At 45.8% G+C, this 10769-nt stretch overlaps 1 protein-coding gene across 5 annotated transcripts; it reads right to left on the bottom strand.

Annotated features, from left to right (window-relative positions):
- Positions 1-749: 749 nt before the first annotated feature.
- Positions 750-10737, bottom strand: LOC110470355 (uncharacterized). Of its 5 annotated transcripts, none has more exons than XM_085558750.1 (9): positions 10677-10737; positions 10442-10523; positions 9017-9170; positions 6933-7078; positions 4906-5199; positions 4167-4280; positions 2882-2968; positions 1849-1996; positions 750-1458 (listed from the first exon to the last, which is right to left on the bottom strand). In XM_085558750.1, exons 1-9 carry the CDS (start codon positions 10685-10687, stop codon positions 1427-1429), a joined length of 1068 nt encoding a protein of 355 aa, XP_085414876.1. In that variant the 5' UTR covers positions 10688-10737; the 3' UTR covers positions 750-1426. The 5 variants fall into 5 exon arrangements, with proteins under 5 accessions (XP_085414876.1, XP_085414878.1, XP_077644257.2 ...); XM_085558752.1 differs by having other exon boundaries at positions 4906-5106; XM_077788131.2 differs by having other exon boundaries at positions 4906-5082.
- Between the last annotated feature and the right edge of the window lie 32 nt (positions 10738-10769).

Here is a 10769-nt window from a genome sequence, read left to right as displayed (position 1 = left end):
TTTCATTTCATAATTAATCTGTAATTCATTCCAGCAGCTGAGAGATGTGAGGAGATGCCTTTTGCAGGTAAAGGAGCTGTTTTTAAGTGAAGTTTTTGTTTTACAAGGCACCTTTGAAAGGGTTTTCTACCTTTCCATGCCTGGCTGGTGACAAACTCTACTTTCTGTGACCTGGCCATGGAACACTTCCTTCACCTCGTTCTGCCCAGCACAGGCTTTGTGTGAGAGCAGAGCCTTGCCCTGCTGCCTGGGCTGGGCTGAGGGAAGGACTGAAAACGTTTTGTTGTGATGTTTAAATGTTCAATTCTTCCAGCAGCAACAATCCCTGCTGCTGCTGGCACTTGGGTGAAGTCACGGAGGCAGCTGCTGCTCTGCCAGCCCCTGCACACATTAACCTCTTCACGCCTCCCTTGGGCTGCAGATAAAGTAGATTTGATTCAGGTTAGGAGATCAAGGTGAGAAAAATACTTATTTGTAATATAAGTTCTGATTTAGATGGCTTGGATGAGGAAAAAAAAATTACAGCAGTTTTGATAGAATCCTTGTATATCTCCCTAATAAGCTAAGTTTCTAATTTAATTGCTTTTTGCAGAGTCCAGCTGCCTGCAAATAAAGCTGTGTCTGAAGAGTAGTGGCAGTGTTCACAGCACCCATGAATTCCAGTCCCAACCTCTTCCCTATCCAGTTTTGTAAGGGATTTCCCACTGAATTGGTGCTGTTCCATGTGAAATAATTATCCATACACAAACTGTGCTTATACTTTATTTAAAAATAGCCAGTAGTTAAAGGTTCCAGTCAATAAAATACCAAACTTTTAAATTACAATATTAAAGGCTTAATTTTAACAGTCCCCCTGGTATGAAATGGCACCTTGGTTACACTGAGTGAGGGGTGAGGTTACAAGTTTTCATGTGTAGCTGGGGTTAAAAAAAACAAATTGAAATATTCTGAAGCCAGAGGAGGAAAAGAAGCCTTAGAGAGGGGCACCACTGTCACCAACCCACCAGGGCTGGAGCTGCTGTGCAGTAGATCCAAGCTGGAAATGATGGCAGCACAATCCCCTTCCAGACGTGGGTATAGAGAATGGGTGAGCAAATTTCCTTCATGATGTTTGTGTCCATCCAGGCCAGAAGCATTGAAAGGAGCAACATTCCCCACTCACATGCAGGTGTGACCCCCCTGTGCTTCCAAAGCAGCAGGAAAAGGAGTGAAAGATGCTTGGTGCTGTCAGGAGATCAGCTGGGAACTTCCCAAACGCGTTTTGCTTTTGAAACTCTGTCCCACCTGCACTGCTCCAAGAAATGTGTGACAGCTTCCTGAACCTCCTCCATCCTGGGAAAGCGACCCTTCACTGCCTCCCTGAATCCAGGTCCTTGGTCAGGAGCTCCTGGGGTGGCTTCACTCTGGGAGAGCTGCATGGGAGGGCTCAGGAGTCGATCCTTCCATAGGAAGAAAACACTGTGGGAAGAGAGGAGCTCAGTCAGCAGCACGGCTCAGTGACCCTCGGGGAACTGGAGCTTTGGGTTGTGTCCCATCAGTGTCCCTTTGCTGTCTCTGTGTTATACAGTGAGAGAAACGCTGCAAGTAGCCAGAGGTTTGCTCACACAGGTGTGATTTTTTTCTGGACAGCAGCAGTTCTTGCTCGGGTTGGCAGCAGCTTTCTCCAGGGAAAAGCCACATCTGTTCCACCCAACTTCTGAGCTTTGGCAGCCTGGTAATTCTGAGGCTGCACAACTGCTTGACTGGGGATCTGCCTTTTCCTCTTAAGGATTTTCCTGGCTATTTCCCAGGACTGGGACAGGGATAGAACAGGCCCCACCCTTCCCAGGGAATTTTTGGGGTACTTACTTCTCTCCCTCAGCCCCTGCCCGAAGCTACGGTAGACGTGAACCAGAGCCCAGAACAGAACAGATTTTATTGTGACAGAAATGCAGGAGCCAGTGATGAAAGCAGCTTCCAGGGTGTAAGAACTGCCTTTGCCCCACTCCCTTATCACCTGCAGGAAAAGGGAGACACGAAACCATCACCACCTGCTGCCAAAAAGCCTTGAAGCCACAACATGCACCCAAGCACTGAATTTCTGAGAGGAGTCACCTGGTGGGAACTGGAGAAAAAGAAAAACCCAACTGGTCACTTTGAAACCATCTCAGTTTTCTGATTTCATGAGGTACAGACAGCGTGGAGTCCTGCTGTGCTCTGCCAGCTCAAACTGGAATGATGGGAAGCTGCATTTGGTAAATGGATCCCTGAGGCTGCGGGTGGCTGCAGCCCCAGGGTGGTGTTGGTGTCTGGGGGCTGTGGGTGGGAAGGAGGAGAAGCACTGGCCACTCTCAGCATTCCAGCCCTGCCCAGCATGAACAGCCTGGCTTCCCCTTGCCCTCCTCTCCCCTCAGCTCCTTTCACACATCTTGTGGGAGGTGCTCACTGATAAAGGTATTATCAGTCTTACAGAGCCAAAAAACTGCCCCAAACTGGAGTTTGTTTGGCTTGCACCGCCTTGTTTTGGCTACAACAGGATCCACAGCTGTGTGTGCTGCCTAAGAAAGTCTTTAAAACACAACAACTGAGCCCTGGTCAAATGCTCTGGCACCACCTGAGGCTTGTTGTGAAGGAAAGGAAGCATTTTTGAGAAGTTGTGTATCTTGAAAAAGAATTTCTTTCATCTTTCCCTCATCATTCTTTGCAGGGACTTCCAGAGCCTCTCTCTCTCTACTCAGTTCAAGAGCAACTTGACTTCATGTCTATTGTGAAAAGTTGATCCTGGAGAGGCAGGATGTGCTCTGCTCTCTTTAAATCCAGCAGGAGCTGCAGGGAAGGGTAAAGCAACACCTCTGGACCCTGAGAAGGATGAGGGTGAGACCTCCCAGCCTTGCTCCCTTACCGTGTAGAGCAGGTAGATGAGATAAACCACCTCAGGCACATTCTGAATCAGGAAAACCCACACCAGAGGTTTCAGCTCTTTTAAAATCTGCAAAATAAGATGAGATACAGCTTTTTAAAGTTGCTATATATTCTAAAAAAGCTACATATAGTTGATGTTTCATAGCATTCCAAGTGTTGGCTAAGCTGAGTTCTCAGCTTTAGCTTTGCTCTCCACTTCCTTTCTCCACCTGTGTTTTTTTAGCAGGAAATTCAGCCTCTGTTTTCCCCTGAGCTGGGCCAGGAGTGATGATGACCTTTCTGAGCACACTCAGATTTCCTCTAGCAGCTGAATGTTTTCATAGGTGACAGACTAAGAGCTCTCTGTGGCTTTTTCTCTTTCTTTTTACTACAGAGAAGTGCAGTCACTGAGGAGTGAAGTGTGGGAGAAGCAAGAGGATTGAAGTGCCAGGAGAATTTAATTTCACAATTCACCCTAGGGCTGGGGAAACAAGAAGGGGACTGCAGCAGCCCTGGGTCTGAGCAAGGAAGGAAAAGCAGTTGAGCCACTGGAGGTGAGAGCAGTGACTGTGCCAGTGTTAGGATTGGACTTGATGTATCTGATCAGCACCAGATTCCCCCCAAACCCAAAACTGGTGTGTTTTAAATGCAGGAAAGCCATCAAAACACACAGGGAGCTGTATTTCAGCTGTCAGGAATCTATGTAAATGACTAAAGCAAACACCCCAGGAGCCTAAACCAACATCAACCCCCAAAAACCCCTAAACTCCTTCCTGGTAATAAGAAACTCACTTATCTGATGTACTTTGGCCCTGATTCTGCAATCTTTCTTGGAACAGAGGCTCAGGATTTCAGAGGAGGTTCAGTCTGACGTGAAAAATGACATTTCAAGTTCACAAATCTTTAGGTTAACCTGGAAACTCTCCCTGAGGTTTGAAGGAGATGCCCCCGCAAAGGACCCTCATCTTTCTGGTGTGGTTTCCTACAGATTTAAGGCCTGGAGGACTGCTCCCAGTTCCCCCAGCCTTGGCAGAGAGGCAGAAATATTGAAGATAGTGTGAATCCTCCAGATTTCATTAAAGTGATCAAGGACTGAGATTAAAACAACATCCCTCAGAACAGCCCAATGACAATGTGACTTCACTCCGTGTGCTCAGTTCAGACACAGATTTAGACAAAACCTGGCTTCAGTACTGTTGGTGCTCTGCTTTTCTCCATCCTGGCTCCCTCCCCTGAGCCTGTGGGGGGTGAGGATGGGCAGTGCCAGGGGGCAGCTGGACACTCACTGCAATGATGCCCACGGTGACCTTCAGGCAGCCCCAGACGACGCCCGTGGCTGAGATGATGTTGTGCAGCAGCGTCACCTCGTGCAGGCTGATCAGGAGGATGCACAGGCACAGCTGGGGGAGGCAAACATTGCATGAAATCATTCCTGGGACTGTGCAGCCCCACCAAAAAATATCTGCCACAAACTCCCTGCAACAGCACGTTGGGCACAGGTCTAAAAGCTGAATTATTCCTCAAGAAGGACAGAGGTAATTCCCTGTGTAACAGCAACCAGGAGAACAGAGAGAGCAGATAAAGCAGCAGTAAATAAGAAGTAACAGGTCTTGGGCTCACTTCCCCCATCTGTAATTTAATTTTCTGTCTCACTGCCCTGCTGGACAAGTTCCCCTCTCCCACTCCAGAATCATTTCCTCAGTGCAGGACACTGGAGGCTGAGATGGGCAGGAATAATCTTGCTTATTTCAGGAGGCCATGGGTGGGGTGGAGCTCCTGGATGCAATTGTTTTTATGGATAAACTTCCCAAAAATAAGCTCCTTTTGTGCAGGACAACAAAGAAATAGATTTTAATTCATTTTTATGGATTTTAGCTAAGCTATGACAAACCCATGGAGCTATAACCAATTTTAAGTTAATATAATAAAGGTAAGAGAGAGGCTTGCTCTTGGAAAGGAATAATTCAGCTCAGCCAGTCCCAGACCCCATCAGGAAGAGGGAAAAAGGGAATCAGAGCTCTGTACCTGTGCCTGCAGATCAAAAGTGAGCATGGAAAAGCAGAGGTTGAGCATGAAGTACTGGGACTGGAGGCTCTCCAGGGCTCCCCCCACCCGGAATGCCATCATGGACTGGCTCTGGATGAGGACGAGGGCGCAGATGACATCGAAGGAGCCCACCAGCAGGATCAGCACAAACCGGGCCTGGGGCACAGAGACACCGTGGCACTGCCACAGCAGGGGCAGGCTGGCACCTGGACCCAGCCAAATCTTCACAGAGACTGCTTCTGAGCTTCTGCTGGAACAAAACAACTTTTCCCACTGGGACAGGGGTTATTCTCAATGCTGGACTTGTAAAATTCCAAGAAACACAGGTTTGTCTTTTTGTATCCACTCTGCTGGAATTAACACTCAATTTTTCCTGCTTTAAGGATGGCTCACGTGGCAAAACATCCTTCAGAATTACAGTGATATGAAAATATTTATAACTAGAAGTTATTTCTGGAAACAGAGTTACAGTAATCCAAGTTAGTTAGAATAGTAAAAAAAAACCCTAAAATCACTTTTCACATTTATACCAGGCTTTACTCTGAAGTTCTTGCTTAATATTTAAACTGATGACTCAGCTGTGCATCTTAAAAGTAACCTGCATTTCTCTGATGCCTTTTCCTTATTGGCCCTAGCAACCCAGTCTGGGTGAAGTGTGTTTAACTGAACGGATAAATAAACTGAATTGGCAAAGCTGCCTTGTTCCCTCTCCTGCTGCAGAGTCATTTTTGGATGACTTCATAGCTTTTTGAGAAACGTGATAAAAAGAAAGCACTTCCTGGAAGCACAGCAAGTGGGAATTTCACTACAAACCTTAGCAAGGCCTAGAATAGGATCCTTTAAAAAATTTACTGCTCTGAAATGCAAACAGGATAACCTGGAGTGGCGTGATTGCATCTTTTTGTTTCCTTGCAGGTTCCCTAAATCTGATAAAAACACATTTATGTGCACTGTGTACAGACTGGGATTCCAGGTGTACCCGGGTTAGATTCCTGTGACTTCAGGCCAGACATTTCAGAGGGTAGGTGAAGTGAAGGATACATTTCACAGTAATTTTCTGTAATTCTTTGATATTTCTCTTATTTTTAGGTGCTGCCATAAGAAAACTCAGAGATCAGCTCAGAGAAGATTTGCAGTTGTGGGTGTGCACATTTTGTTGTGCAGTAATGGAGCCTGACTCTCTCTTATCAGTGACATTAATACATAAGAAACACAAAAAGACAAAAATAAATTTAAAAAATACAAAATAAAAATTTTGTCTTTAACATACAAAAACATACAGATAAATACAAAAATACATTAATACAAATAATTTTATAAATAGTATGTAATAATAAAGATGGATGTAAATAATAAATAAAATATGCACTAAATAATAAAATAAATAAAATTAATAGAAATATAATAAAAATATCATATAAATATATAAATATATATGCAATAAAATAGAATATATAAGCTATTGTATAACATGAAATATATTTATAATATATAAATATAATATATAAATATGATAAATGTGATGAGCATCATATACAAAGCAGTATATAGAGTATATATAATAGTATATAGTATATACTATATAATAATATAAGAATATATATTATACGTAAGATAATAATAGAAAATAATTTTTATATAATATATATTTTATTTAATATATATTAATATAATATATCCTATAGTATTCTATAATATAATGTAAATGTAATGTAATATAAGGTAATATAAATATTATATTCTATTATAATGTGTATTAATAATAATTACTATATTAGAATAATTGAATAATTGATGATTTTATATATATATGTGTGTATATATATATATGTAAAATTCATTTATATATATATATAAAATATAAAATATTTATATATTTTTATATATGTTTTGGTTTTTTTAAAGCAAATATGATCTGTGTTAGCAGAGCCATTTTGCCCTCCCACCGGTGCATTTTCAAACCCAGGCTGAGGGGAAGGGAAAGCTGCTGAGGAGCAGAGACTGACCAGCAGTTTTGGCTTCTGCTCAGCAGGGAGCACGCTGAAGTTGATGATGGAGCGCAGCATCACCAGCAGGACGGAGAGCACGAACACGGAGAGCTCCTGGCGGTTCTCCTGCAGGATGCCCCTGCTCACGTAGTACACACAGAACACTGGGGGCGAGAGGCAATGTCAGAGCCAGCTCCAGCGGGCAAACTCCCAATTCCACAGCCACAGTGTCCCCGAGGCTCCTCGGTCTTTGTTCTTACCAAGGAGCTGGAATCAGGTGATTAAAGCACTCCCTGCTGTGTTTAGCACGTAATAAATTAAATAATTGGTTATATTTTTAAATTACTTGTGAAGTACCACTGTGAAGATGGCAGTGTATGTGGCAAGTACATTCTCACTTTCTCAGGATTTTACACTTATTGTAAATGCAGGGGAGCCCTGAGGGGAGAAATGCTGCTGTGTGACTGCAGCTCAGAGGCTGAATGATTTCTTTATTATAACTATGCTATAATACATTAAAATACTATTTAAAGGAGATGCTAAAACTACAAACCTGCTTTTTCTAACTCCATATCTGACTCCCACCTCGTGACCCTCTCTGAGAGCCCAGCCCCAGGTGGGTTGGATTGGGTTGGGTTTGGTTGGATTGGATTGGGTTGGGTTGGGTTGGATTGGATTGGGTTGGATTGGGTTGGATTGGGTTGGATTGGATTGGGTTGGGTTGGATTGGGTTGGGTTGGGTTGGATTGGATTGGGTTGGGTTGGATTGGATTGAGTTGGGTTGGGTTGGATTGGATTGGGTTGGGTTGGGTTGGGTTGGGTTGGGTTGGGTTGGATTGGATTGACCACCAGGCTCAAACAATCCTCACCAGAACCCAACCAAGCATCACCCCAGGGAAACAATTCTCCAAACACATTCCACATGGGAAAAACAAGGAGCAGAAACAGAAATTGTTTTCTCTTTCTTTCCTCTGTGCTCCTCTATGAAAAATCCTGAGAGAATGTGCTTGCCACAGTGTGTTATCCAAACTTCTATGAATGCCACACTGAACATTATGTCCAGTTGTTTATTTGAATTAAATGAAACAGCACTATTTTTATTTTAAAAATTAAACCAAATCATCTTCCCAGAGCAATTCAGTTTATTACTCACACACCCCCTGCACAGGGTCTGGCCACTGCTTGGGGTTTCTGTGTGGAACTGAAGTGGGGAAATTTTGAAACAACCCACCCTGCAAACTATAATCCAAAAAAGAACTGAGTCAGGACAGGTCTGAGTTTTATTTTTATAAAATACATCAAGCCCCCAGACAGCTGTCACTGTGAATTTTATGCTTTTTTGGTAAAACTTAAATAAGGCAAAGGCTTTGTTCTTTCACAGGACACTGCTGCAAACACTGGTTAATTCTTACAGCAGCCAAAATAAGAACCAATTTCTCTTTCCAAAGCACTGCTTCCTTAATTCCACACATCAGTTCATCCAATTTGCTGTGCTGGACATGGGGACAGCATTGTACAAATCTTCCAATTAAACAGTAACTTCAGTCTCTGTAAACAAACCTTCAGTGAATGAAATTCCTTTTTCACTGCCCTTAACAGGGACTGAGAAAATGGGAAATCATTGGCCAATTACAAAGTGAAACATGTGATTTTCTGGACATGACCTCAGGAAGACCTCAAAGGCTTAAGATGGTATTTCCTTGTTTCGCAAATTCAGCTGCTAAATCCACAGAATCTGTACAAATTTGAAAATAAACTCTTTTTTTGGTCATCAAGCCTTTTGCAGAGATGGCATATGCACATGAGTTGGTTATTTTCATGTTAATTTCTGTTTAATACAAACAGACCCACAAAGCTTCTGCTGAAACTCTGACTGGAAAAATACCCAAGGAAGGAAGCTTGGACTGTGGACACCCGAATTCTCAGCATATTATGGCTCAGACTTTAAAATAGGAACTGGTGAGTTTTTCTGGAATAGCTGAACATCCAGTTTCTCTTATATAAGAAACTTTAGTTCCTGTTTTATCACAACATCATCATTATTATTATTACTTTATTATTATTATTTTCATTATTAAGTCCATCCAAACTGGGTTTCTTACCAACTCCAACCAACTGAATAAAGGAAATGGTGAAATCCTCCTCAGTCTGGCGCACCAGCATCTCGATGGTCAGCCCTATGACACTCAGCAGGGACAAAATAGTGACACAGAAGTAGATCTTCACAGGGAATGAGAGCTCTGAACATGGTTTTATCTGTAAAGGGAGAAAACTCTTTAACACATCATGCAGAATAAACTCATTGCTGTTCCTAAAAATCACACTGAGGTGAGTGGGGTGAATGAGACAGTGCAGGGTTTCCTTTGGGAAAAGGAAGAGAAACTGCACGATTGGATTGAAACTGCTGAGGAAGGGAGAAGTGTAACTTTATTTCATAATTAATCTCAGCTTAGATTGTCCTGGTTTATACCCACAGCCCGTCTTTGTGCCTCACAAGGCCATGGTGTTATAACCCAAAACATTAACACTGCCCACATGCACACCTGTCAGAGCGTGGAAATAACATTTTCCTACACTTTCAGGTTTAGAAAACTGCAAAGACAGGGTCAGCGTTCTCAGGAAGGCGAAGTCCTTCTCTTCTTTTATTGAAATACTTCAGGTGGAGCAAAATCCTCACAGGAATTTAACCCTTTCTTAAATTTGGTTTGTTCAGCGGGAGGAGACTGAGGGGAACCTCGGGGGCTGCAGGGGCAGCTCCGATCTCTGCTCTGGGACAGGGACACAGCCAGGGCACCCCTGGGGCTGGGCCGGGGCGTTCAGGTTGGATTTTGGGAAAGGTTCATCCCCCAGAGGTGCTGGCACTGCCCGGGCTGCCCAGGAATGGGCACGGCCCCGAGGCTGCCAGAGCTGCAGGAGCTGCCCCAGGTGGGATTTTGGGGTGATCAGCAGGGCCAGGAGCTGATCAATGATCCTGAGGGTCCCAGGGTGGGATTTTGGGGTGATCAGCAGGGCCAGGAGCTGATCAGTGATCCTGAGGGTCCCAGGGTGGGATTTTGGGGTGATCAGCAGGGCCAGGAGCTGATCAGTGATCCTGAGGGTCCCAGGAGCTGATCAATGATCCTGAGGGTCCCAGGGTGGGATTTTGGGATGATCAGCAGGGCCAGGAGCTGATCAATGATCCTGAGGGTCCCAGGAGCTGATCAATGATCCTGAGGGTCCCAGGGTGGGATTTTGGGGTGTGTGAGCAGGGCCAGGAGCTGATCAATGACCCTGAGGGTCCCAGGGTGGGATTTTGGGGTGTGTGAGCAGGGCCAGGAGCTGATCAATGACCCTGAGGGTCTCCTCCAGCTCAGGGCATTTCCACGGCGCTGTCAGCATTGCTGTGCCCAGCCTCGGCGAGCGGACGCCGTCTCTCCCTGCCCCACCTGACTTCTCACGCGGATTTGAGCCCCGTTTTTCCACCCCCCCGGGGCAGGGAAGCGCGGAGGACGCCGGCCGGCCGGCCGCAGCGGCAGGGCTGTACTCACGGGCCCGCAGGGCGTGGGGATGAGCTGCCGGTGCCGCGGGGTGAGGTTGGGCAGGCTCGGCCCCGCCGCAGCCGCGGCGCCGCTGAGGGAGAGAGAGCGGGGCCGTCAGGGGCCGTACCACCCCGCAGCGCGGGGGGGGCCGCCCCGGAGCCCCCCATCCCCAGCACGGGCGCCTCCGGGGCAGCGCGGGGAGGCGCCCCCGCGCCGCGCGTGGTGCGGCCCGGCCCGCCCGTACCTGCCGTCCATGGCGGCGGCCGCCCTCGCCCCCCGCCCGGCCGCGGCTCCTACATGGCTGCGGAGGGGCCGGCGGCGCTTCCGGGGCCGGCCC

Source organism: Lonchura striata, chromosome 21 (assembly GCF_050655825.1).
Source record: "Lonchura striata isolate lonStrDom1 chromosome 21, ASM5065582v1, whole genome shotgun sequence".
NCBI lineage: Eukaryota > Metazoa > Chordata > Aves > Passeriformes > Estrildidae > Lonchura > Lonchura striata.
This window is presented reverse-complemented; position numbering and strand designations above follow the sequence as displayed.

Bases quoted from the DNA above. Each gene is read 5' to 3' on its own strand.
- LOC110470355 (XM_085558750.1), bottom strand. The intron at 4,281-4,905 runs GTACAGAGCTCT...TGCCTCCCCCAG, and splicing joins CTTTTGATCTGCAGGCACAG to CTGTGCCTGTGCATCCTCCT. The intron at 1,997-2,881 runs GTAAGGGAGCAA...CTTTTCCTGCAG, and splicing joins TCATCTACCTGCTCTACACG to GTGATAAGGGAGTGGGGCAA.